This window comes from Lepus europaeus, chromosome 10, assembly GCF_033115175.1.
Source record: "Lepus europaeus isolate LE1 chromosome 10, mLepTim1.pri, whole genome shotgun sequence".
NCBI lineage: Eukaryota > Metazoa > Chordata > Mammalia > Lagomorpha > Leporidae > Lepus > Lepus europaeus.
In genome coordinates, this window is record NC_084836.1 from 7,631,612 (window position 1) to 7,659,264 (window position 27,653).

General features: G+C 59.8%; 1 protein-coding gene across 1 annotated transcript; it reads right to left on the reverse strand.

The window, feature by feature from the left end:
- Positions 1-301: 301 nt before the first annotated feature.
- Positions 302-27,653, reverse strand: FAM83F (family with sequence similarity 83 member F). Its single transcript, XM_062201946.1, has 5 exons — positions 27,132-27,653; positions 8,267-8,434; positions 7,650-7,771; positions 5,987-6,657; positions 302-732 (listed from the first exon to the last, which is right to left on the reverse strand). Exons 1-5 carry the CDS (start codon positions 27,624-27,626, stop codon positions 683-685), a joined length of 1,506 nt encoding a protein of 501 aa, XP_062057930.1. The 5' UTR covers positions 27,627-27,653; the 3' UTR covers positions 302-682.

Consider the following 27,653-nt stretch of genomic DNA (forward strand, 5'->3'; position numbering starts at 1 on the left):
CCCACGCCCAGAACTTCTCCAGGCTAAGCCCTCTGCCTGTTTGGCGCTGCAAACCGAGGTGGGCTAAGGGGAGGAGCAGGCCAGGCAGAGGCACTGTAGGAACCCACACAGGGGCTGGCAGTGGCCAGGGAGCCCTGGAGCACACAGGCTGAGGAAGAGGGAGACCTCGGCACAGCGAGGTCAGCTTCTGCTGCCGGGGGGGGGGGGGGGGCGGTAGAGGGGGTAGCGTGTCCAGCCTGGAGCCAGCAGTCTGAGGGCTGGGCTGGGAAGACCACAGCAGCAGCTCCTTCCTAGGGTTCTGAGGCTGGAGCTCAGTCCGGCCTCTTCCCTTTTATTCCACCAACCTCCTGGGGGGATCAGAAGCCCCAGGAAGCTTAGGGAAGCAGAAGCCGGAGGGGGGGGGGCTGCCCCAGAAACCCCATCCCGTGAAGGTGTGAAGACATGGCCCTCACCCCACTTGGGGCCTGCCTGTGGGGGAGGGGCCAGCACAAGGGAGAGCAGGCACAGCTCAGGGTCAACAAGGCGCCGTGGGGTCTTCCTGAGATGCTTCCCGTCCTCTGGTTTGGGACTCAGGGGCCCTCCCCGAGGCCAGCTGGGGTCCGAAGTGCAAACAGTCGCAGGGTGTGGCCCAGGCTCGGCATAGCACCACACAGGGCAGGTCGGCAACCTCAGGTCCCGCAGCTCAGCAAACCACACAATTGCTCGACTTGGAGGGACTGGGGCTTGCTTTACCTGTGGAGACACAGGGACAGGGGACATAGCGGAGAGCTCGCTGGATTCACCTCCAGCCCCTGACCCATGCGCTGGCCACACTGCACGTCTCGGGGTGGGGGTTTGTCTCCCGCTCAAGCCGCTGATCTGGGAACCAGGCCAACAGGGCACCGTGGAGCGCAAAAGCAGTGTCTTTGTGCTCTGGTGGCCTCTGCAGACCCCCACCTCCCCGGGGGTGAGGGAAGGATCCAGACTCCAGAACCGACAGATGCCAGCCATGACTTGGGAGTCTTGCCAAGCCGTGGCGTGCTAGTGGCATCTGTAGTGTCACAGCACACGAGGCACAACCCCAGGTGTCCTCTAGGGCAGCCCTCATGGGCAGCCGCAGTGCCCAGAGCCAGCCAGTGGCGCGGCCAGGCCCTGTCCCCCTGCCAAGCAGGCCGCCCACTCTGGGAAAATCGGCACCTCTGGAAGCATCAGGACTGAGCGAGGCCCTGGCAAATCGGGGGGCTCAGGGTTGCAGTTTTAAGGTGCAGGTGGGGAAGGTGCACACCCCACTGAGGGTGGGGGTGGGGGAGAGAAAGCTGCCTACCTCCCCAGGCCTCCACCATGCCTTTCAACTTCCTGTCCAATCCCAAGGTGAGGCCAGCAGTTTCTGCTGCCGGCTTCCTGCTCTCTGACCTTGGAGGGGAGGAGGGGCGGCTGCCGAGGCGGAGCGGACACCCGGGGGCCCTGGAGGTGTCGGGCTGCTGTGTGGCGGCCGCCTCTCCCCAGCAGAGGCCGAGTTATTTCCTGCCAGCTCCTCCACACGGCAAGGGTTGTCTCCCCTGGGCTCACACCACCTTCCGATATCACTGCAGCTGTGAATTTAATTAAGGTGGCACCTGCCTCCTCCTCTGGACCATTAGCAAGAGACACACTGGGCAGGGCCCGGGGCAGAAGCCTGGCTCTGGCAGCCCCTCCCCCTCCTCCCAGCCCCCCGCGACCACCAAAGCTCCTGCTTGTGTCCGTTGTCTGCCCCCTCTAACCACAGCCTGGTCTGGGCCGGACAGAGCCAGGTCTTCTGAACTGCCCACGAGCCCTGCCGCGCCTGGAGCCGGGAGGGCAGCCGGGTCATTTTGTGCGGTGACACTGAGGGCCATGTCCGGCTCTGCCGAAGGGACTGAGCTCTGCTTTCCCGGGGTCCCCTCACTGCCGCGATGGCCGCACCGTCCCCGCTTCCCCTCCTCCGCGGCTTGTTCTACTTGCCTGGCCTACTAAGCAGACACCAAGTGCCTCCCGAGGGGCAGCTGCATTTGGAGCCAGGTAAGCAAATCGATCTCGGCCATCCTGACGCGGGAGCGGCAGCAGCTTCCCAAGGCCCCAAGGCCCCAGCTGCTTCCCAGGACTGCGCCCCGCGCTCCTTGGAAGGCCATCGAAAGCAGAGGAAAAATCCTTTGCATCCCATCATTCCTCCCGCGTGCAGGTGAATCACTCGCTCAATGAGGACATAAACAGCCCCTCCATTTTTTTCCTACAAACCACGGGTGGCATGGGTGTGGGTGCTCCAAAGGTGGTTTAGGACAGAAGTCAGTCTTCAAAGGGGAGGGGCACTGAAGCGAGACTGCCAATGGGGGTGTGAAGCAGGAGGGCGGGGCTACGGGGACAGCCTGGGGGATTCAGGACCTGCGATTGGTCAGCCTGCTCGGCAGGAAGGCGCTGCGGTGCAGGGAACGCTGACGTGGGAGTCACGACGGGGACAGTGGGTTGCATCTTCCTGTAGATCTTGGGGCTTTGTCTGGAAGATTCCTCCCCCAGAGCCCACATGGCTCTCTGCGTTCAAGTCCTCGCTCAGATCCCTCCTTGGTCAGAGAGGCCTTCCCGGACCACCCTTCATAAAATGGCCATCCCCTTGCCTGCACACCCGCAGGGGGCTCTGTTCTGTTCACCGCTATAGCAGGACCTGGTCAGTGGCTGGCACACAGTGGGCATCTCACAGCCGCGTTGCCACTGAACACGAGAGTGAGCGGGCACGGCCAAGCTGCTACCACCACAGTAGCACGGGGGGATGTGCGTGTCTGTTGCCCTCACTGGGCCCAGGAGAAGCTGGAAGGACAGAGGCACTGATGTCTGCCAGCAGGATTAAGGATGCCTGGACTCCTCTAGAGCCGGGTGGGACACGCACTGCCCCCCACCCCAGGGCAGCAGGAACTCGGAAGCCCTGCCTTCCCGGGACAGCACTTGAGTAGACAACTCAGGCCAGAACGGGACCCCGTGGGTCCTTCTGCAGCTCTGAGCCCAGGGGGCACCTCCCCAGCATTCCACCCCCAATGGGGACCCGGATTCCAGGAGAGAGAACGGAGGCTTCTGGCCCCCAGGAGTGACCCGGAGAACCTGGCCCCCAAATCTGGGAGCCCAGCGGCCACCACTCTATGGAGCCAGACCACGCTGCTTGCTGGGGAGCTGTGGGAGGGGCTCAGGGAGGCTGCTGCTCTGGGGGCGCATCCCCCCCCTTCCTCTCAGCCCCCACCAACCCCCGGGCTCTTCCAGTCTCAGTGCTGCGGACGTCTGACCCTAGACTTTCAGACAGAAAGCCCTGGACACACAGGCTGGCCTCAGCGTCTCCAGGGTCTCATGTGACAGGCAGGTGGTTGTGAGGACCACCAAGTTCTGAGTGTTAGCATCTAGAATGTGTCTCCTGGAACTTCAGAAGTGCCGGGTGGGGTGTCACACCTGGAGAATCCTGAGCCGGGGCCCCGTCTGGTACCCGCTGTGTCACTCTCGAGTGGTCGGGTGCAGATTCCTGAGCCCAGCCCAGGGACCACTGGGCTCTGGTCCTCCCTCACTGACTGCCCCCGGGGGGCCTGGCCGATGGGGGAGGAGGACACTGGCCCAGGGCATCCAGCCCAGGAACGCAGTCTCCTTAGGGGAGAAAAAAGGAGAAGGAAAAACGTGCCCGGCTTCTGCCACTAGAGGGGGCTGTGAGCCTTCAAACCGCCGGGCAGCTCCCTACCTCCTAGCCCAAGCGGGAAGGGGGCCCCCCGCGGCCACACCTGGGCTTGCGGGGCGTGCCTGCTGTTTGTGCATCCTCATCGCTGTCAGCTCTCGGCCTGGGCTGTTTTCCTCTCTTCCCCCCTCCTTGTCATCAGCCCAGCTTCTCTTGACAAGGGGCTGCCGAGACAGACAGTCACCAACAGCAAAGGGGCTTCAGGACACCTCCCTAGCCACAGCCCTTCCTTTTCCAGGTGAGGGGTGGAGGCTGTGCCCAGGGTGTGGGGTACAATGCATGGTAGGCTGAGAGCCGCCGGTGCCTGTCCTGATGATGTTCTGGAAGTCCACTGTGGGAAGAGGACGCCTCCCCTGGAGAGGGGACGGCAGGCAGAGAGCAGGACAGGGTGCTCCTGCCTTCCCTGCTGGCCTCCTAGGGGACACAGATGGCCTCATGGGGAGCGTGCACCCCAGGGGCTAGATGCCTGCCCTGGGTTTCTTCTGCAGGATGGGGGGGGTGGTGGTGGAGGTGGGCCATGCTGGCTGTCCCAGCAGGTGCACTCCTGCCCTGGCTCTCCCTCACTCTGTCCTGTGCCAGGCACACTGGAGAGGAGCTCCCCCAGGGTGCAGACTGGTCAGCCCGCTGGCTGGGGACAAACACTCAGGGAAGTTTGCCACTTAGTAGAGGTGGCACCACCCCAGCCATCCACGCCACCAGGGACTGGATGCCGAGGGACGAGACAACGGGCCCCACGTTTCTATGGAAACAGCATTTCAGGGCGAGGGGCTGCAGGAGGAGCTTGCTCTTCCCCTCCACATCCAGCCCAGTCCAGCTGGGGCTCGGGAAAGGGCCGCCCTCCCCCTGCCCTGCCAGGTGTTCTCCATGGCAACCCGCCTCCAAACAGCAGGGGGAGGGGGCAGTGTGTGTGTGCACAGCGGGGCTGGCGGCAGATGCCGGGAAGCCAGGGGCTCTCACACAGAACGCAGGCCCCTCGCCCAGGCCTGGCCTTCAATCCTGGCCCCACCACTACTCCCCGAGCCCTGGGCCCGCTTGGTTCACCTCTCCCAGCTCACCTGTCACCTCCGCACGGCCAGGGCACCTTCCCAGCTGCTAGGGCCAGCGGTGCAGCCCTGGAAACCCCACTGTGCCCGCAGAGACCCCTAAGCTGCTCTCACAAGAAGCGAGTTTACCCGACAAGCACGGACGGGTGTGCTGGGGGGTCAGCAGAGGGGAGGGTGGTTGGGGTCCTGGCTCTCCCCCCACTCCTGATCAGGAGTGTGGGGACAAATGGGCCCTGGGAGGCCTCGGGCTGCCCAGGGTGAGACCTCAGGCTCTGCCCTCCCCTGTCTGGCCCATCAGAGGGCCCAGCCATCATCACAGCCAAGCCCCTCAGCCCCGGTGGCAGGTGTCACGGCACAACGATGCCCACATCCCTACAGGAACGCAGCTCCTCTGCTTCTGAGCTCCCTCCCTCTTCCCGTGCCTGGGGAGGCAGCAGAGGATCGCCCAGGCACTTGGATGTTCCGGGCTCTTGAGCAGCCTGGCCCAGCCCTGGCTGGTGTGGCCATAAGGGGAGTGAACCAGCAGACAGAAGATTCTCTTCCTCTTTCTCTCTCTCTCTCTCTCTCTCTCTCCCACGCCCCCTTCCAATTAGATGAAAATAAAGACGCATGAAAAAACAAAGTCCAGCACAGAACCTTCTGCCTGCCCCGGACTGAAGGGTGGCGAGGTGCGGAGGGCACCAAGGCACTCTGGCTGTCACCACGACCTCCCCAGAGTTCACGCCGGAGCCTGCTCCGGAGGAGATCAAGGCCAGGGCCTCCGGGGGACCCCAGAGGATGGCAAGAAAGACGCAGCTACCGCCACCACCCCAGAGGGTGAGTGGCACAGCAAACCCACTGATCAGAAGCACGGCAAACCAAACCTCCTACAGCAGACATGGCAAAGCGGGCCGGGGCCCGGGTGAGGGTGTGTGTGTCGGACCAGGCTACAGCCTGACCACAGGTGATTAGGCCCCGACAATGCTTGCTAGGAAAAGCCCCAGATCAGAGCCAGGGGCCCAGCCTCCGCCTCCAGCAGGCACCGAGCACTTCCTGTCCCCTGGACGCTGGGTGCTCCCTAGCTCATGACTCCCGCTCTCAAAGAGGAAACTCAGAACCGCAGGCTCCCAGAAAGGCCTGAGCCGCAACGGGGCCCCGGGACCCTCGGACCCCAGGGCCTTTGCTCCCTTGGTGCCGGCAGGCTGCCCTCGTGCAGACTGGAGGCAGTGCCCCTGGACAGGGCTGGGGACAGCGCCAGGGGGCTCACCTGAGATGTCAGCACCGTTGGAACCCTCGTTGGGCCTCTTCCCTGCCCGAATCTCCCTGTCGGTGAGAGTCTCGGTGGAGAGGGAGCCGGCTGTGCCGTTGGGTGCTGCAGGCCTCTTGGGCCGCTGGCTGAAAAGCCTGCCACTGAAGCGCTTGCCCTCCTTGGCCACAGTGGCCTCCCCGTTGGCAGCGTCCCCCTTGCTGTTCCGGGATCGGGGCTTCAGGTCCACGTGTATGTGGGAGACCATCCGGCGCGGCTCTCCCAGGGGCACGGGCTCCACGGGGGGCAGCACCTGCTCCAGCGTCACCAGGTCGTTGAGGAAGCTCTCCAGGCGCCAGGCCGACTCGCCTCCTCCGCCGGCCTCCTCCTGCCCCGCGGGGTGGCCGCCAGCCTCCTGCTGCTGCCGCACGGCCCGACGCATCATCTCTCCCGGCGGTCGGCGGCTGCCCACCACCAGGGCATACTTGGGGTTGATGAGCTTGCGCGCCACGGTGGAGGAGTACTTGAGGCCCAGTCTGCCGGCGCCTCCCGCCAGGCCCAGGTGCCGGTACAGGTCCACCTCCTCGGAGATGGCGTACAGCTCCCGGAACTCCACGTCGAAGGGCTCCACGTTCTGCCCCGTCAGGAGGAGGAGGAGGTTCCTGTCCACGCAGGAGGAACTCCAGGTGAAGCTGCGGACACGGCGACAGAAATGCGACACACAGTGCCTTGTTGGTAGCCACCTCCACACGGCTGTGGCCGGCCTCCCTGCTCTCCCCTGACCAACCCAGAGCCTCCTGTTTCTCCAGGTCTGGGCCTCAAATGCAAAAAAGCAGGTGGCAGTGGACTCTGGGAAGGGACACAGGATGGCAGGGCTGGGTTCACACCTGCCCCCTGCTCCCCCGTGTGTGCCTCATACCCAGCACCTAGGTCCACAGAGCTGTCCTGAAGCTCGCCTGCCTGAAATAGAAGGCTATTTCAAAAGGCTCACAGGAAAAATGGAATTAAAAGATAAGTTTATTTTAGTGCAAAAAAAAAAACAACTTTAAAGTGAGTGTTTTTTTTTTCCCCCCATAACGTGCATTCCCGTGCACTCTCTGGAGGCCACTGTAACTGATAGAAAGTGCCGTGCGTGGGAACTGGCGCGCAGTCTGCCGCTGTGACTGCCGTTGGTATTGCTCCACTCCTCCCTGGTTCCTCCCTGAATCTGTAGAGCACTTGCTGCCGGCAAGTCTGCCCCATGTGAGAAGACTCGGGCCGCTTAGTCATCGGGTCACGTGCTCGGGCCTCCCCTCCTCAGCTACACTCCAGGTCACTTGGAGGGCAGAGGCTACACAGATGCCGCCACAGACCCGGGCTCTTCGACGAGTCCAGCAACCTCCCCTCCACACCTGGCCCTCAGAGTTCTCTCCCAGCCATTCTACTTCCTGCCCGGCCCAGCGAATGACAAGCCTCCACGTGCGGCCAGTTTCTGGGGACCGTGAAGGGCAGGCAGTGCCGAGTGCTATGTGAGGGTGCTCCCTCTTTCCAGAATAATCCGTTCACTGGGCAGGAGGCTGTGCTGGGCCACGGGGCAGAGGACATCTCCTAAGTCTCACGAGGGTGCAGGCTCTGGCCCAGCGCCTTCCTGGATGGCAGCTGTGAAGAGGCCCCGGGGGCCCTTTTCTGATCTGCCCCAACTCACCTGTAGGATCCAGTGGCTACCTGGTCACCATCCACCATCAGGAACCTCGATGACAGGGCCCCCTTGATCTTCCCTGTGGGCGCATAGAAGCCCACGCCAGTCACAGAGCGGACACGGATGTTCTGTTGGGGACAGGAGGAGGCGCTGTCACCCAGTGGGGGCAGGCAGATAAGGAGCGCTCCTGCCCCTGAACCCTGCCTGCGGGCTCTGCCTTCGCTGGACTTCCTGCACTGGAACTCTTTGTGGAGAGCGGGAGGAAGCCACCAAGTCTGGCTTTGGGCCTGGGCAAGCCAGGGTGGCTCCTGCCTGTCCCCAGGGCTCCCCAGGAAGAGAACCACGGCCCTGGACTTTGAACCCAACAGTGAGGTCGGGGGCACTGCAGGCCGAGCACCCCAGACGAGGCCAGGCCTGCCTCCCTCGGCGGCAGCAGCCTGGGATGAGGTGCAGGCTGGATGTGGAATTCAGTAGTTGTCAGTTGTGATTCAAGGCTTCACACAGAGGGAGAGATTGTGAGGTTCACCAGAGCCCCCTGAACTGGAGAGGGGGCGGGCGGAAGAGCCGGAGCAAGGGGCCGAGGGAGCCTCCGTTCCCTCTCCCGCCCCGGCGGGGCCTCTCACCCGGATGCGGAAGTCGGCGAGTTCCAGGCCCTGGCACATCTCCAGGAAGCACGGGACTCCGGCCTCGTCCAGGATGATGTACACGGGGACCCGGCGCTTCGAGGCGGCGTCCACGACGTCTTGGAAGATGTCGCAGTCGGTGAACAGGTCCATGACCACAGCGATGACCTAGAGGGAAGGGCACCACTGATGCCCACGGAGACCACACACCCCCGGGGACACAGCTGCCCAGAGAGGGCCTGGGGGCCACGAGTGAAACACGCCACTTGGGGGCAGGCACTTTGCTGCAGCAGCCGAGACCTTGCCTGGGACAGCCGCAGCCCACCCTGGAGTGCCTGGGTTCAAGTCCCAGCCACGCTGGGTTCCAGCTTCCTGCTAACGTGCACCCTGGGAGGCAGCTGGGCTGGCCAAGTCGTCGGGTCTCTGCCGCCCACGTGACACCTGGACTGGCTCTGGGCTTCAGCCTGGCCAGCCCCGGCCCATTCATTGGGGAGTGAAATGACGGATGAGAACTCGTTCTCTCTCTGCCTCTCAAGTAAATAAAGTCAGTAGTTACATGACACACACACACACACACACACAGCCAGCATTCACACCATCCCCCATCCACCGAGTGCAGGTTTCACCCTGGACACGCCCCCGTCCCCAGGGAGTTTCCAGCTTCTCTTCAGAGCCAACCAGGGGAGGGCGAGGAGGCTGGGGGGGCCTTGCTCCTGCTGCCCCAGAGAAAGGAGCCCGTGGGAGTGGTGGGCTCGTGCCCCCAAGGCGGGGACCTGCTGGAACAGTGCCTTCTCAGCAGGTCCCGGAGCTCAGACCTCCCTGCGGCTGTGCACAGCTCTGCTGTCCAAGCACAGGTCTGGGCAGAGCTCCAACTGGCTGGGATCCCCTGGCCACCAGGTGTCCAAGCCCCTCCCACACATCCGCAGGTTGCTGCAGGCCTCTTCCCTTGGGGGAGTTGGTCCTGCTGATCCTTCCCGGAAGGCCAGGCCTTGGCAGCCTGAGGCAGATCTGCCTGTGTGGCTTCTGCCCAAGCACTGCGCGTGGGACCCATGTGATGCAGCTTTGGAGTGCGAGGTTTGGTCTTCACTTTGCATCCACCCACTTTGTATATTTGTGGCCTTGGGTGAGCCTCTGTCTTCCCATATGCAAAGTGGGGCTTCCCTGGCTAATGTGCCAAGCACCAGACGCCGTCCCTGGCATGGTCGCACCAGGCGGTGGTTGCTAGATAGGGTGGAACGAGTCTGCCCTCCGTCACAGCCCAAGTACAGACTGAGGTCAGGCACACCAGGCCTGGTTTTCCAACCCCAGGGCTGGCTGGCTTGTCCGTGGCCCAGCTTCCTCGGAGTTAATAATAGCGCCTGTCTCCAAAGGTTGTCATGAAGACTTAGCGCGACAGGCCATGAGAATACCGAACGCAGTGCCCGGCAGTGTGGCCAGCTCAACAAGCCACCCTCACCGTCACCGTCACCACCCCCTTTACGCTGGCTATACTGTGCCCCCACCCCCACCACCTCACGGAGGCCTCTTCCCGACCTTTGACCCTTACGTTTGCTCTTGGGTGGGAGTGATTGCCAAGCCCACAGGCGGGGGAGGACCTGGAGCTGGAAAAGCAACAACATTCACTTTATAGGGTCAGTCCGGGTGGATAAGGCAGCTGCACAAAATACCTAAGGCGTAAGGCAAATGAGATAAACACCCGAGGAGCTGCACAGGTGGCTGACTGTGGCAAGGGTTGGGGGGGGGGGGGAGGAGGGAGGGAGACAGAGAACTTCTGGCCGGGGAGGGAAGGACTTCACCGAGCAAGGAGAGGCAGGGAGAACAGAAGCTCGGGGCACCACATGCCCTGAGCAGAGAACCCAGCTGGGCTGCCCGGGCCCGTGCGGTGGGACGCCTCGCCTGCCGCACACAGCGGCCTAGCAGGCCAAGCACACGGCATACGGGTGTGGTGATGTGTGTGTGATGTGTGTGTGACCTATGGTTGGGGGCATGGCGCCCAGATATTTGGCCAGTCATGACTCCCGATGTTTCTATGAAAGTGTATTCTGGATGAGACTAACATTTCAATCAGTGGACCTCAAGTGAGGTAGATGACCCTCCACACTGTGGTGGGCCTCCCCCATCACTGAAGAGATCAGAGGCTGACCCGAGCCCCTCGGAGCCTCGGGGCACCCTGCCAGCAGCCTGCCTTGCCCCGGGCAGCAACTCCAACCTGCTGGCTGACGTCACGGGGCTCAGCCTTGCAGCTCTACAGTCCCATGAGGCAATTCCTTCCAATCTCTGTAACACACACTCACACACACACGCTCACACACACACGCTCACACACGCTCACTCACACACGCACACACACATGCTCACATACACACACACGCTCACATATACACACTCACACACATGCTCACCACACATGCTCACACTCACACACAAACGTTCACACATGCTCACATACACACACTCACACACACACTCACATGCTCACATACATACATACACACGCTCACACTCACACACACACTCACACACACATGCTCACATACATACACACACGCTCACACTAACACACACGCTCACATACACATACTCACACACACATGCTCACCACACACATGCTCACACACACACGCTCACTCCTGCTGGTCCCATCTCTGCAGAACCCTAACAGAGCCACCATGGATGGGCATCATCTGTGCTGAGTACTCCCGGTGCACGCCACGCCATCACGTGTGCTGTAGGCGCGTTCTCTAACCTGCCCTGCACACGGCTCTACCACGAAGGACTCGGATTCCCATTTCATAGGTAAGGCAGTGAATGTAGCAGGGCAAAGTACAGTGTTGAAGGTCACGGAGCTGGCGGGTGGCAGGGCGTGAAACTCAGGTGTCTCGGGCTGCAGGGTCTTCAAGTTGCTGATTTGGAGGCGGGGCTGCTGTGCTGTGTGTCAGAAATACCAAACCAAAAACTCGGGCACGGCAGGGCTGGCGCGGTGGGTCAAGCTTTGGCTTGAGTCGCCCGTATCCCATGTTGGGGAGCCTGGAATCGGGTCACACCTCTGCTCCCAATCAGGTGCTAATGCAAACCCTGGGAGGCAGCAGGTGACGGTGCCACTTGTGTGGGAAACCCGGATGGAGTTCCTGGTTCCTGGCTTTGGTCTGGCCCAGCCCTGGCTGCTGTGGGCATGTGGAGAGTGAACCAGCAGGTGAAAGTGCATGTTCTCTCTCTCTCTCTCTAATGATAAACATAAATAAAACCTTGTTTTTGGGAAAGGCTAACCAAGCCAGACAAACTTCTGGCAAGATTGACACATAGGCCGGCGCCGCGGCTCAATAGGTTAATCCTCTGCCTTGCGGCGCCGGCACACCGGGTTCTAGTCCCAGTCGGGGCACCGGATTCTGTCCCGGTTGCCCCTCTTCCAGGCCAGCTCTCTGCTGTGGCCAGGGAGTGCAGTGGAGGATGGCCCAAGTGCTTGGGCCCTGCACCCCATGGGAGACCAGGAGAAGCACCTGGCTCCTGCCATCGGATCGCCGCAGTGCGCCAGCCACAGTGGCCATTGGAGGGTGAACCAATGGCAAAAGGAAGACCTTTCTCTCTCTCTCTCTCACTGTCCACTCTGCCTGTCCAAAAAAAAAAAAAAAAAAAAGATTGACACATAGAGGGGAGATGCCAGTAAAATATTGAATAAAAAAAGGGAAAAAAGGGAAATAACTATACATCTAATAGTGATTTATAAAGTAATAAAAAAAGCAAAAAAAAAAAAACCTATGAAGACAAATTATACATTAATGAACTTAAATTGCAAATTACACGGACAACACTTTGAAACAACAAACTGAACGTGCTACACAACAATCAGGTAAGATTTATCCTGGGAACAGAGGGATGATTCAGCACCAGAAGATACATCCTTTCCATCTGTGACCTTTATCAGACCAGGGAGAGGGAAGCTGTGTGACGTCTGAATAATTTTTAGGAAGTATCTGATGAAGCTAGATCTCAACGTGTGATTGAAATTCTCAGAGAACAAAAAGTAGAAGGAACCTTCTGTAAGTTGGTAAAACATGTTACCTAACAGAGAAATGTAAGGAACACTGGGGCAGGTCAAGGTCATAACCGCGCTGGTGGGCCTGGCCAAGGCGACAGGCAAGACAAGGAAAGGAGTTGTGCCGGCGCCATGGCTCACTAGGCTAATCCTCCACCTTGCGGCGCCGGCACACTGGGTTCTAGTCCCGGTCTGGGCACCGATCCTGTCCCGGTTGCCCCTCTTCCAGGCCAGCTCTCTGCTGTGACCAGGGAGTGCAGTGGAGGATGGCCCAAGTCCTTGGGCCCTGCACCCCATGGGAGACCAGGATAAGCACCTGGCTCCTGCCATCGGAACAGTGCGGTGCGCCGGCCGCAGGGTGCTACCGCGGCGGCCATTGGAAGGTGAACCAACGGCAAAAGGAAGACCTTTCTCTCTGTCTCTCTCTCACTGTCCACTCTGCCTGTCAAAAATAAAAAAAAAATTAAAAAAAAAAAAAAAGGAGTTGTAAGAACTAGAAGAGACAAAACTCCCCGGATTTAGAGCTGCTACCATTTTCCTAGAAAACCCAGTAGAATTCAGAGAGAAGCTAAGAGAATTCAGCAGGATTGCCAGATACACAAAAAAATCCTTCGACTCTGATGTTAATCAACTGAACAGAAGACAGAAATGAAATCGTTCACGATTGCGACTTAAGCACACGGTCTCTTTAGGGATAATTTTTGAAAATCCTATTAAAGGACACTTAAAATACGTGAAGAGATGAAGAGATAAGTTGCGACGCAACATTTCCAAGATCCAGTTCTTCCCACGTGACTAAAATCCAGTGCAGCTCCAGTCGAAGCTCAGCAAATGCTTTCTGCGGGAGGGACTCGGGCGCTGCTAAGATGTGAGGAGAAAAAAATCTGCAAAGAGTTGCACCCGGTTTGAAAAAAAGCTCCAAGGGGACACTCATCCCGCCGGGGCGTAAGACACAGCACAGAGCCATTGTGGCAAGAACTGCAGTGTCCAGGAGGGAAGGAGCTGGGGAAGTGGACCAGCGGGACAGAGACCAGAAACATAAACGCTCAGTCTCTCAGACTCTCTCTTTTACACACACACACACACACACACAATCTTATCCCTGGCAAGCGCAGAGTCCCAGCTCAGTGCACTGAGAAAGGACATTGTTCAGCAAATGCAATTGGGGAAGCTGGTTTATTATTATGGAGAGAAACTAAAGCTGGACCCCTACCTCACATCATATACACAGGTGAATGTCCAGTGGGCTCAGTATCTAAATGTGAAAGGTAAAACCTGTAAGAAAATCGATGAAATGTAGGCAAATAGCTTCACGTCAAAGAGCAAGAACATAGTTAAGGTTCCAGAAGCATAAACCAGAAGGCAAATAAAATCAGATATAAAAGATGCCTCTGACTTTGCGGGGGTGGGGGGTTAGGGAAGGGTCCACTTATACAGACGCCCTAGACAAAGGCAATTGATGGGTGACAATGTCTGCATCCCAAAGGAATTCATAACATTTAAGAGGTCCCTGTAAGTCAGCAAGAAAATGAGAGGAAAAAGAAAAATCGGTAAAGGGCTGAATAGGAGAAGCCTGAATGGCCCCTAAGCATAGAGAAATGGACTTCGCCAGTGCTCAGAACCAGGAAACAGAGGGTGAGTGTTGGGATCCCACATCAGACCACCTGCACAGCACTGGCTTCTCGTTTCCCGCCCAGCTTCCTGCTGACCCCCTGGGAGGCCGCAGCGAGGGCTCAAGTACTTGGGTCCCTGCCATCCAAATGGAAGTCCCGGATGGATGTTCCTGGCTCCTGGCTTCGGTCTGGCCCAGCCTTGGCTGTTACTGGCATTTGGGGATTCAACAAGCAGATGGAAGATTCTCTCTCTCTGCCTTACAAATAAAATTAAACTAAATAAAAAAAATCTTAACACACACACAAGGAATGAGAGAATCGAACATTAGGAAGCTGGATGATCTTACATGTTTACGGTGTGGACGGGGAGCCCTCACTGCTGGTGGGAGGCACAGAGGAGCAGCTATTCCATTGGGCAACAGGCAGAACTTGGTGGATGGAGTTCATAGCCAGAAATCAGCGGAGCCACGCTTGGCCACGCACCCCAGGGAGCCTCTCTGCTCAGGTCTGTGAGGGGACAGGAGCAGACCCTCCCTGGAGCTTTCTTACTTGGGGACAACTTAGACGTCCCTCTCTCGAAGACCGAATGAGGAGTGTGCTGGAACGTCCTACAGCGGACAGAAGGAAAACACGGGTTCCGTGGACAGTAACTTGGGCAGCAGAGAACAAGGTCCACACAGGGCCATGCTCTGGACATTGGCCCAAGAGCCCCTCAAACTTCATACATTGGAATTTAATACCCTTGTGACGATGACGGCGGTCAGAGGCGGGGCCTGTGGGAGGTGCGCAGCTAAGCGCCAGCAGCTTTGTAAGAGCGAGATGACCCGACGCCCTGGGCAGCCCTGGGCCTCTGCCAGGCCATCACCAGATGCAGCCCTGGGACCACCACCCCTTTTATGTATAACACTGCCCAGCCTTGGGTGCTCTGGCTCTAGCAACACAAAATGGACATGTAAATAAAAAAACCACACTACATAAAATGATACTGCCTGCTTTTCCAACCCACAAACATGACCAAGGAGGAGGGAGCAGGAGGGAAGGAGAAAAGGGAGCCCCGAGGGGCATTCCTGGGGGCGGTGGCCATGGTGGACCGTAGACCAAGGCACCCAGTCAGCTGGCTGCACTTGAGGACCCCAAAACCCAACCCACCCACCGAAAACCACATTCAAGCCCTCCAGCCGGATGGGCACAGCTCAGGGCAGGCTCAGGGTAGGGACAAGGGGTTGGGTTTGAGACGCTGCTGCAGTCTGGCTTAACCCCATCACAAACAGGGTTCTCGGAGCACCGAGGCTGCCACCCCCTCATGGTGCTCCTGTGGCCAGAAACCATCGTCCTCTTGCTGCCAAAGTCGCCCTGGTGTCCAGCCCAGTGCTGGCTCTTGTCACCCTGGACTGCCTAGCTGGTTCACACCGGCTCTTACTTTTGCTTTGTAATTGAAAAAGTGAGCAGAGAAGCCAGCCTGCCCTGGCCTCGTCTGCTGGGGGACGCGTGGAGAGGCGGCAGTCCCCAGGGCTTGGCCTGCTGGAGGCTGGGTCTGTGACAACCTGCTGAGAACCAGCCGTCCGTGTCACCGCCAATTAAACAATGAAATATCTGTAGTAGGGGAAAAAATCAATTGCCTGCTGCCTCCCGCGCCTTGTGGTGGCGGAAAGTGATAATTATCCTGCACCTTGGCCTCCAAGGGCCCTGCGTGCCATTCAGCTCTGCAGCTCCCAGCTCCCTGTGCTGTGGCCAAGAACGTACCCCGGCGATCCGTGCCCATGCCGAGCCCGACTCCAAGATTGCCGGTGTAGATGGAAAACCAGGCTTAGGGGCTCAGGAACCAGGGAAATGGGTTTTGCCGGCCGGCTCCCCACCCTGGGTCCTTTCCACTGTTACCGACTAAGGTGCGGCACCCGGGGGACAGGGCAATTTCTCAGACGCTGGCCCAGCGGCTTTGCAGTAGCAAGACGTCTCCCCGAGTATATTAGCTCCACACCTCCTCTCTGGACATCCTAACAAGGAAGGGGGTGGTTAGGGAGACCCACGGTCCCTCTAGCTGCCACTCAACTTTAATTAAACCACCAGCTCTCCAGGGTCACCTTCTGGACTCCTTACTTACCACTGGCCAACAGAAACTGTGAGAAGGGCTCTGCAGTGGGCCCCGCAGCCCTGCCATGCTTGGATGTCCACGCCCAGAGACGACTGTCGCTGGGGCACATCCATCAGCCTGCCTGGTGTGCAGGTCCAGAATCAACACCCCAACACCCTCTCCATCACCCGGGCCAGAAGCTGGAGTCCACACCTTCTCCTCGCCACTGACCAAGTCCGGTGGATCACTGGGTCCATTAGGTCCTGCCCCCACCGGGCTCCTCTGGGTCACCTCCTCGCTGTTCCCACTGGTATCACTGCCCTGGCTCAGGCCCGCGTTTCCTACCAAACGTCCTGACTGGTCTCTCCATCTCTGCCCTCTCCCTGAAACAACAGACTCAGGGCCGGCGTTGTGGTGCAGCGGGTTAAGCCAGTGCCTGTGATGCCGGCATCCCATATGAGACTGGTTCAAGTCCCGGCTGCTCTGCTTCCGATCCAGTCCAGCTCCCTGCAGATGACCTGGGAAATCAGTAGAAGGTGGTCCAACTGCTTGGGCCCCTGCACCCATGTGGGAGACCCAGAAGAAGCTCCTGGCACCTGGCTTTGGACTAGCCCAGCTCCAGCTGTCGCGGCCATTTGGGGGAGTGAACCAGCAGATGGAAGATCTCCCTGCCTCTTTCTCTCTGTGTAACTCTGCCTTTCAAGTCAAATAAATAAATCTTAAAAAAAAAAAAAATGCCAGTGCCATCACTCCCAGAAGTGGCACCCATGGATAACGTCTCCTCGGGGGAAAACTGTGGCCGGGAGCCTACACCTGTCAGGCAGCATCGGGTGCCTCTGCTCCTGCTCCTCGTGGGCCCTGGGACCAGCCAGAACTTCTTCCCACCCAGTCACGTTAACTCCTCCCTGCTCTCTGCGCACTTTGCATTCCAGGTAGACACCTGCGCTCCCTGACACTCAGTGTCACGTAAGGTCTGCTCTGTGTGCCCGTCCCTTACCAGGCTTGGGCTTGGGAGGGCGGAGCCCAGCTGATGCCTTTCAGGATGTCCGCCCTCAGCACAGATCTCAAGCCAGAGCCAGCCCTCCGTGTCTGTGGGGTGACAGAACGGGGGAGGCGGGGAGGGGCTGTGTCTGCTGGGTACGGGGACAGCGTTGTCATGTTTTTTATTCCATTAGCGACGAGGCCCAGGGTGAAGGGGAGAGAAAGGAGGCTGAGCGGCAGACGCCTGCTCGGACCACCTTGCTGGAAGGCGGGGTTGAGGCTCACCAAGGGCAGGGAGAAGGGAGAAGAACAAGCACCTTCAGGGCTGCTGTCGGCCGCAGCTCAAAGAGCGGCCTCTCTGCCGGCGCGCTCCCTGTGGGTCTGGAAGCAGCAGCCAGCCCTGGCTGAGGACAGGCCCTCACCAAGGGGGAGAGGGACCAAGGACACCAGGCCGGGAGGCAGCAAGGACCTTTGTGCAAGTGACGGAAAGGGGTCTTCACCTCTGTGACAGTGCTGGGCGGCTGCCGTCAGCCCCCCGGAGGCTGCCTGTGGGCACGGCACCTTGTATGTGGCCTAAGGCAGCCTAGACTTGCAGATCTCAGAGCCAGGAGGGATCCCTGCCGGCACGGAGCCAGGCCAGGGGCTGAGGTGGGACCTGAGCCTGGTCGGGGGCTTTTCTGCTACACCAAGATGCGACCTCCAGACCGAGTGGATGGGGCAGATCTGCTCTGGCTGGGGCCCCAGGCTGCCTCCAGGGACCCAAAACCAACATGCAACAGACACACGGGGGGAGGCGGGGAGAAACAGACAATACCGTTCCTGCTAGCCGGCGGCTTTCGGAATCTGTAGAGATCCCAGCCTCCACTCTGCCCTTGCCCAGCTCTGCGGGGTGAAAAGTCGGAGCCTGCTGAGCCGAGGGCGGTGGCGAGCTCAGGGCTGGGCTGTGACAGCCCCTTCTCCTGGGGGAGAATGGGAAAGGAGCTGGGGATGCTGTCCCATGAGGGGGGCATCCTTTCACCTCCACGTCTGACTGCCTACCTCCCAGGGCTGTAGGGAGGCTGGGGTGGGATCATGCCATGAAATCCCAGTGGCGGGGAGGGGTCACTAGACTCAATCACTACAGGCGATCAATCAATCAGAGTGACCTTCAGGTCCCTCAGGGTAGGGAGGCGGCAGATTCACCTGGGAGTGGGGAGGGGTGTGTGTATGTAGGGGGGATGTGTGTGTATGTGGGGGGAGGTGTGTATGTGGGGAAGGGGTATGGGGGTGGGTGTGGGGAGGGGTGGGGGGAGGTGTGTATGTGGGGAAAGGGGGAGGGGTGTATGTGGGGAGGGGTGAGCGGTGTATATGGGGAGGGGTATATGTGGGGGGGAGGGGTGTGTATGGGGAAGGGTGTGTGTGGGAGGGGTGTGTGGGGGGAGGTGTGGGTGTGGGAGGAGGGGTGTGGGGGGAGGTGTGGATGTGGGGAGGGGTGTGGATGTATGGGAGGGGTGTGTGTGGGGAGGGGTGTGGATGTATGGGAGGGGTGTGTATGTGTATGTGTGAGGGAGGAGGTGCCTGTTAAATTGCAGATTCCGGGGCTTCATCCTCAAAGACGAGGACAAAGAGCCCATGAAGATGCATTTAACCCCACCCCACCAGGTGATGTGAACCCAGGAGTAGACGGGTCACCTAGCGGTGAAGGCTGGGGTCTGGAAGGGCACACGCCAACGGGAAGCAGAGAGTCTGATGGGGACAGGTGATGTGGCTGTGACTCGCACACAGACCCGGCCTCGGTCTCCTCCTGTGAAAGCAGGGAGGTGGTGCCGACCAGGAGCATGGCAGTGCCCGGTCTCTGCAGAGCCCAGAGCGCCAGGGCTGCCACTTCAGAGGGACGAGCGGGGAGCAGGCGGCGGGCGGGGCCTGCTGAGTGGGGATCAAAGCACGGGCAGGGCTACACTTCAGGAAGGTCGGGGCGGCGGGCGGCCCAGTTAGGGGGGAGTCTGCAGGATGCGGCTGTGGGGAGCCAGAGTAGGGGGCACTGAGTGGCACGCGGCGGGGCAAGGGGCAGACGTGCAAGGCAAAGGCTTTCTCGTTGGAATGATCGCCCACAGGATGCGACCCAGAGCGGAGAGCTATAGCTTTGCCTTCTGTTCCCTGCTGACATACATCTGGGGAGGGCTGAGAGAGGACAGCTGCCCCGCCCGTCCCCCCCACTCGAAGGGGAATGCGCCGGTGCCCAGATGGCCAGCCTCTGCCCTCACTCCGATGGTGCCTGGCCCGCCGGGGGTCCCAGCAACAGCTGACGGTGCCCTAGCCCACGCCATCTTCGGCAGATGGATCCCATAGTGCCCTGTGTGTTGTCACTTCGCAGCTTAATAGCGCCATGGCTCACGGAACGGAGCTGCCACCACCCCACCCCATCCCCGGGGGAAGAGCTGCCTCCGCTCCCTCCCGCAGGAGCCTGCGAGGGAACCCCACCCCCACAGGAACCACAGGGTGTTTCATTCTTCCTGAGGGTGGCCCCAGTCCTCAGGATGCTTGATCCCGATCCCATGTGGGTCAAGCACAGGAAGGCGTCTCCACCATCTACCCACAGGGCTGGAAGCCAGGCGCCCATCCATCCTCCTTGTCCAGAGCGAGAAGTGGCCTCCCGAGTGGAGGTGCAGTTTGGGGCTCAGCCCCGGCCCACCAACAGGGTCCTGCTCCCGCCCAGAGGCCTGGCTGCCCCGAGCCCCTCCCAGCCCCCCAAGCTGCGGCTTCCGGGCTGTGTGAGCTATGAAGCAGTGTTTTAATTGGACGTGTTTAAACACCAGGCTCCCTCATTGCCCCAGCAGCACCTGGAACCCAATTCCGCCCCGGAGTCTACATCCTCAGAGCAGGGCTCTGGTCCTGACCTGGCCCACCTCTCCACTACGCCCCTGGTGCTCGCTCCCCGCCGGACTGACCCAACGAGGCCATCACTCTTGACGCCTTTACCCGAGACTGAACAAAGAGGCACACGTAAAGGAGGGCTCTCAGAGAGAGAGGACAGACCACACCGATGTGACGAGGCGGCCTGACCCAGCCGCGGAGGCCCACTCGCGACCCACGGGCGGAGCACAGGGATGTCTCTCGAGATCTGAGGCCGGCTTTTCCCTGCCCTGTGCGCTTCCGGGATGACTTCCCCTGAGCTAGGTGGTGTTAATTAGTGAAAATTATCTGATGCAAGCTCATTTTAACATTAGCTTAAAGCCAAACATAATTAGGAAGATAAATCAACTGTTAAAAAAAAAAAAATCCCATGAAGACACACCAGTGGTTTCTAGAATCATCTATGGGTTTGGGTCGCAGGCCTTGAGCTCTCAGCACTCGCACACAGGGGCAGAGCGAGGTGTCGCAGGCCGTACCTGCCGAGGTTACTTCCTGAACGCTCCACCAGGATGAGACGCGCGGAGCTGGCAGTCTGCTCCGGGGGCCGAGAAGCAGCGAGGGCGACCAGCAGCTACTGTCAGGGGATGTCGCCGGGAGGGCTTCCCCAGGGAGGCGGGACGGGGTCTCGCTGATGAAGGCGGTCGGGAGGGCCACTGTGGCATCTGCCGGCCACTGCTGGCCCCACCCTGCGCCAGTTCCACCCTGCTCTCTGACCCTCGAATCGTCATCCGCTCGGAAAACAAGTGAAATGACAACTTCTAGAAGGACTGTGGCACCCGAGTGCTCAACAAATAATAGTGGTCACCCCCCGCTCGGACTGTATACATTTTTTTTCTTGTCTCCCACATCGCCATCTGTAGATCTGGCTATCAGGCGCACAGTAGGTTCATGTTGTGTGCACGAGCTAATGTGGGCGTCCCCAGGCAGCCTGCGAACCCTCTGGGCGTCGTGGGGGCAGCTAACAACACTCATGCGAGATCCTTGAAGACCCACGGGAAAAAGGTAAGGAGTCCTGGTCCCACCTCTGCCCTTCAGCTCTGACTCACCGCTGAAAAACAAAACAGAGCCTCCCGCGTGCCCGGACAGCGGGCGACGGCCGAGCACGTCTGTGCCAGGCATGAGCTTACGGATTATAGGAAACCTGGGCCAGAGAGACACGCATCATGAGAGAAGCCGCAGGCTCTCTTCCAGGGCTGAGATTCTGGGATCATTAGCAAGTCCACAGGCTCCAAGGATTTCACAGAAGAAAGAGAACTGCAGCCCAGGCTGACTGACTCGGCTGGGGAGGAGCAGGGAGTGACAGTGACTCAGCCTGGGGTGGGGGAGGGGGAAGGGGCTCAGACAGTGCAGGGACAGAGGCAGGCGGGCCGGCAGGAACCTGCCCTGGTCCTTCTCCGAGCACAGACTGGAAGGTGGCCCCAGAACGGCTCTGCTTTGTCCACACGAAGATAAGGGAGGCAGCCCTGGCCGCCAGCCAAGGCGGAGCAGCATTCTGGTGGGATGGCGCGGTGCTGGGCTGGGAATCTCCACAAGCGAGGGCCCCAAGTTCCGGGGGGCCTGAGAGTGGCCAAGGAAGAGGACAACACAGGTGCCCAGAAGCTGCCTACACCCAGAGTCCCTGTGTCACCTGCGGGTATTTAGAACATTCCTGGAGCTGGTGCTATGGCGTAGCAGGTAAAGCCACCACCTGCAGTGCCAGCATCCCATATGGGCACCAGTTCGACTCCCGGCTGCTCCACTTCTGCTCCAGCTCTCTGCCACAGCCTGGGAAAGCAGGGGAAGATGGCCCAAGTGCTTGGGCCCCTGCAGGGACTTGGACAGTCCGCTCAACAGACTGGCCAAGAGAAGGTCAAGAAGTTGACTGTGGCCCCAACTTCTACTGTCCACCCTGGGAAACACCCAGAGTCTCAGGGACCCCAAGTGTCAAAGAGGGAACTTCCCGAGGCCGTGGTATCTGGGTCACGGTTAGCACTCGGCACCCTCCCACCCCAGTCTTCCGGGGCCTCTCCTCCCAACCAAAGCTCCAGTTTTCCGGAGTGAAAGAACGTGGGGTGTCCGCCCAGACCGCTGGGACAGTGTGGCCAGTCAGGCCCCTCTGAAGGGCTGTGTGCGGGGGAATGTCCTCGGGATGCCTGGCTTGGGCACTTCCTGTCTAATCCCTCCCTTCCCGAGGAAGTCCCTGGACCGAGGACCTGGGTGCTCAGAGGCATGCGCATGGCTGTCCCCACCCACAGCCACCACTGTATCAGGGCCACCAGATAAGCAAGGGGTGGGCAGCGGGCAGCAGCTCCCATTTCACTCACAGGAAGAAGCAGGGCCCCCTGGGAAGCCGTTCCTGACCCTCCTGGCTCTCACCTCCCACGTGGAACACCCCAACTTCCTGGGAACACCCCAACTTCCTGGGAAGAAATGCAGCCACACGCCTCCCCCCTGCTGCAGGGAATCAGAGAAGGGCAGTCATTTTCTGGGAACTGACATCCGTGGGCACTTCCACTTCCACTTTCTCCCTTGCTTTTCCAAAAGCATCTGGGGTTCCGGAGCCTCGGAGAGGGAGTACGGCTGGCCAGGGGCCAGATCGGGACAGAAACCAAGACCCTTCGGCTTCAGAGCCTGTCTGCTGTGCCACAAAGCCGGGTCTCCACCGCTCAGGCATTCCAGCTCCTGGGACCCGTGACGGAGCAGAAAAGAGACACAGAACCCAGCAGGCAAAGCGCCCAGGGCTTGTCACGGGTGCCTGGACAGGCTGGGGCAGGATCCCAGGAGGGCCGTGCGGCGCTCACGCCCTGGGGCTGCTGCCGGCCTCGAGAGGATGACGACGAGGACCTGCCCAGTGCCTGGGAAACGAAGCTCGTGTGGAACGGGCACTTGCGGAAGGGTCACAGGCTTAGGAGAGGAAGACCTGTGCCTGCAGGTCCCTGGGCTGCCCTGAGAGGCCGTCCCTTGCTCTGTGCATCGAAAGATGCTTTTAAAGAGCAGCTCAGATGCTCACAAGGTCAACTGTCCCGCTGAGGAGAAGGGGAGGAGAGGGGGAAAGGAGGCAGGCAGACAGCAGCAGTCCAGAACCCGGCCCAGGTCTCAGGGCTGTGAGGTGCGAACGAAGAGGATTATCTGCCTCTCAGGTTTCATAAACCTGTCAGACTCTCCGAAAAGTACATACAGCTGGTGCTGTGGCACAGAGGGTTGAGCTGCAGTCTGTGTCGCTGGCATCCCAAACAGGTGCTGGTCCAAGTCCTGGCTGTGCCACATCTTACCCAGCTCCCTGCTAATGCACCTGGGAAAGCAGTGGACAATGCCCCAAGTGCTCAGGCGCCTGCCACCCATGAGGGAGACCCGGATGAAGCTCCAGGCTCCTGGCTTCAGCCTGGTTCTGCTCCAGTTGTTGCACCCATTTGGGGAAGGAACCAGTAGATGGAAGATTCTCTCTCTTTCTTCTGTCACTCTTTTAAATAAATAAAAAAAAAACAAGCTTTTTTTTAAATTACACAAATCTTACAGATACACAGGTTGGCTGGTATACTTGGGTGGCGGGGCCCAGAAATGCAGGGGTCAGGGGTCACTGTCAGTGTTTGGGGCAAAGGTGCCGGTTGATTGTCCTGTGTTCCTGAAGCACAAGGCAATACTCTGCACGCATCCAGCAGACGCAAACATGGGAGCCCAGCGCAGGCACGGCGGGCGCGCGGCTGGGAGTCACGGCAGCCTCTCTTCCACGCCCAGACTTGCCTACAGTCGAGTGCTGGGCAGCAGAGGGCCCTGTGGGCCCCGGGTCAGGGCTGGGCTGGTGCTCCGCTGCCACGCCCTCTCCCTGACACCCAGCACACCGTACTGCAACGGTGAATCCGCAACCAGGAGGCTGCTGAGGTGTGGAGCTGGGTTTTACACGTCTGTCTTCTACTCAAGTGTGCTTCGCACTTGGTAGGCCTCCAAATATTTGTCCAGTGACCAAACGAACACACAGGCCTTCTCTGTCATCAACCAGAGCCTGCTTGCCTGGTCCTTAGGCAAATTGGTTTTCTGTTACTATAAGGAAATATCTGAAGCTGGGTGTTTGATGAAGAAAAGACATTTGTGCAGCTCACAGCTTTGCAGGCTCAAGGGCACTGGCACCGGCTTGGCTCTGGTTAAGGCGGCATGTTGGATGGTGTCATGGCTGGGGGTTTGTACATGAGATGGGCCCACAGGGCCAGTGCTATGGCCCAGCAGATAAAGTCAATGCCTGCATGACACCGACATCCCATACGGGAGCCAGACTGTATCCAATCCAGCTCCCTGCTAATGGCCTGGGAAAAGCAGCAGAAAATGGCCCAAATGTTTGGGCCCCTGCACCCACAGGGGAGACCTGGAAGCAGCTCCTGGCTTTGGCCTGGCCCAGCCCTGGCCATTGTGGCCATCTGGGGAGTGAACCAGCAGATAGATGTAAGATCTCTCTCTCTCCTCTCTCTCTCTGTAACTCTTTCAAACAAATAAATCTTTAAAAAAAAAAAAAAAAGAAGAAGAAGAAGAAGAGGACAAGCCCACATGGCAAAATAGGTAGCTGGGGAAGGAGTCAGGGGTCAAGTTCACTCGCTCCCAGCAACGCTCCTGGGAGAACTAACCAGGTCCCAAGAGAACTTCTAAGAGCAGCACCCTCAATGACCTCATGGCCTCCTGTAAGAGCTCCACCCCACTTCCCAGCAGCACCCCACTGAGGCCCGAGCTCTCAGCCCAGAATCCTGGGTGCACAAACCACATACACACTGAAGCAGGCCTCTGGCTCTGGTTCTGGCAGTCTGCCTGGGGCTGCACAGCTATGGTGGTGCGAGCGGCCCAAGCACCAGCAAGTCCCCCACCCTCCTCTGCCAGCGTGGCGGGCCGGGATTCAGGTCTGCGTCCCTAAAGGCACCCTGTTTGTCTGCAGTTCAAGCAGACAAAAGACATCAGCCAATGACCCTACAATAAGCAGATCACTCAGGGATTAAAAACTCAAGAAGAACCCCACCCCACAGGTCAACACAGCCGGGGCTTGTGGCCCCAGGAGCAGGAACTTAGCACCGGGCCACCTCAAAGGCCCTATCTGCACACCTGCTGGGCTGTTTCCTCACTGGCCACCGCCCTGGGCTCCTTTGTCCATATTCCTGAGGACCAGGTGTGGGATCCCTGGCTAGTCTGTGGCCATGGACAAGTCACAGCGACAGCCTCTGAGCCTTGCTTCCTGTTTGTCATTGGGGGAAAAAAAATGATAGCAACTCAAGAGGTTAGTATGAGGATTAAGGGAAGAAAACCCAAACCTCTCTGTTTCACGGTGGAACCTGTGCACTTCCTTCTGCCTTCCCTCCAAGGTACCTGCACCTCTGCACGGGAACCACCTGGGAACCTGCCCCGCCCATCTCCCAGAAACCAGGAAACTCCCACCCCGGGGTGAAGAGGGAGGAGAGGAAGGAGCCAATTTAATGGCCTTGCAGGGCTGCTTGCCAGTCGGACCAGCTGGGGTTGGGCTGGCAGACAGGCAGTGGAGACAAGATGCAGCATTTAGGGCTCTGGGTCTGTCGGTGACAAACTACGTGACCTCTGGGCAAGGCCCGTCCCTCTGTGTGCCTGTTTCCTCACAGGGTCTGTGCAGACAGGCGGGCCCGAGGTTAAGGGTCGGCAGAGACGAGGTCAGGAGCTGCTGCTCCCGCGCTGGTCACCTGGGACACTCCCACCATCACAGCTCTTTCCTGCTGCCAGTCGAGCCCCAAACATCGCAGGCTCCCGCTCTGTGGTCCGTTCATCTCAGTTTACTCCTCTCTCCCCTTACAACTCGCCTCCCGCAGGAAGCCCTCCCAGACCAGCCTCAGAAACTCTTCCTTCCACCAGAGCTCCGGCACCTGAGTGCCATCCTGGAGGGCAGAGGTCCCAGCCTGCCTGGCACCCGGTGGGCACTCGGGAAATTATGACTGCTGGCTGGCTAAACGTGAACACACAGGATCGCTCCTCCCTGCTTATGTCTCTGCTAAAGATTTAAAGCGTGAAGAACACTGCACCGAGCAGAAGTCCTGGCATCCCACGTGAGGCCAGAGCCCTAGCAGCCAGGGGCCCCGTCTCTGCTGCTCTGTAACAGGGTACACAGCCTCTACCCCAGGCGGTGACCCCCAACCCCTGGACGTGGGGATCCCGGCTCAGCTATTTAGCAGTTAAGGTGACCTTAGGCGAGTAACTGGGCTCTTCTGGATCCTGATTTCTTTTTCTCCCCAAATACAAAAACACCTATCCACACAATTCCTGTGAAAACCACTCAGAAAACAGTCACGCGCACAAGGGCCGGGACCCAGGAAGGGGTAAATAAATTGAGCCTCTGCTAGCATTACATCAGGAGACCTGACCCCCTGACTCCTGACCCCTGACCCCCGGTGCTCCCCACTTCCGTTCCCCTTCCTCCCTGTGCAGTCTGGCCTTTCTCTTCCACAGAGCCGAAGCTACAAGACACCCAGACAAGGAGGGATCACTTGGAGAGTAGGGTGGGGGCTGGGACAGGGAGAAGTCAGCCCCTCCTCTGGCTGCCCAGCCTGGACGGGAGACCAACCACACTCCTGGAGGTGAACTACAACAGGAAACTGGAGTCGCTCTGGGAGTACATTCTCGGAACTGCCGGTATTTCCCAACGATCTCAGCATGGCCAGGCAAAGTCCGCCAGTGCCAGGTGCTCTATTACACATTTGAGTTTCCGATAAACGGCGACTAACTCCTGGGTAGCAGTGTGTCCCAGGCAAGATTTGGGAGGAATGGATATTGAAGTTATTTGGTGTCAGGGACATGCTATACTCTACCTGGAAACTCCACCCAGGCACTCCTGGCCAAAGGCACAGTGGGAAGAGGAAGTCCCCCTGCCCCCAACCTGCAACCCGGAAACACGCCCGCCCCCTCCACCCCCAGCAGGAGCTCTTCCCGACCCCCACCCCCAGCTCAGTGCAGGCACAGGGCAGGTGCTCGGCATGCAGTCTCCTTCATGGGGGGCTGCTAGCCTTGCGGGGTGTGACTATGAGCAGGGCCAGGCCAGCTTTCGCAGGCTGGGGGGGGGCTCCCACGAGTAAGTGTGGCTGGAGTGGGGGTGGGGATGTCACCGCCGCCCACTTCCCTGGGGTTGTTTGGAAGATGCAGTGAGAAGGTGGCCAGCACACAGGCTATTACCAACGCCTCTCCCAGCCCCCATAACCAGGCCTGACACCCGTGTCCGCGGGCACCCTCTCGTGAGCGGCCCGAGGCCTGGGCAGGTTTCCGCAGGGCGGGGTCAGCGTGCCCCGTGCCCGAGCGGGGTCCTACCTTGTGCGCCTTCTGTATCATCTGTCTGACCACCTGCTTCAGGTGCGGGGCCGTCTCCTCCTTGGGGGGGTGGGTGAAGAGGGTGACAGTGCTCACGCCGCGGTAGAAGACGCTCTCGGTCCAGCCCAGGTCCAGCGGGGGCACCTCGGTGTCCGAGCGGTCGGGCCAGTAGGCCAGGGACTCGTCGGGCTCGGCCGCGGCCTGCGCGGGGCCCTTGGCCCTGGCCTTGGCCTTGCTCCTGCCCGCGGCGGCGGCGGCGGCGGCGGGGTCCTCGTAGGGGCTCCAGGCGGCGCGCAGGGCCTGGCGCTCCCGGCTGGAGAGGAAGTCCCGCAGCCGCTCCCGCCGGACCCGGTCGCGGTAGGCCTGCTCGCCGCCGACCAGCAGCGCCTCCAGCGCGGCCCGCCGCCGCTCGCAGTAGTAGAAGGCGGCCTGCGCCTCGCTCAGCCACTCGTTCACGTGCGCCTCGTCCAGGCAGCTCAGCTGCGACTCGGCCATGGCGCCCCGGCCCTCGCGGCCCCGCGA

Excerpts from the sequence above, each read along its gene's own strand:
- FAM83F (XM_062201946.1), bottom strand. The coding sequence starts at position 27,626 with ATGGCCGAGTCGCAGCTGAGCTGCCTGGACGAGGCGCACGTGAACGAG. Across the intron at positions 8,435-27,131 it reads TGATACAGAAGGCGCACAAG|GTCATCGCTGTGGTCATGGA; the intron begins GTAGGACCCCGC and ends CCTTCCCTCTAG. Across the intron at positions 733-5,986 it reads CAACGGTGCTGACATCTCAG|GTAAAGCAAGCCCCAGTCCC; the intron begins GTGAGCCCCCTG and ends GTGTCTCCACAG.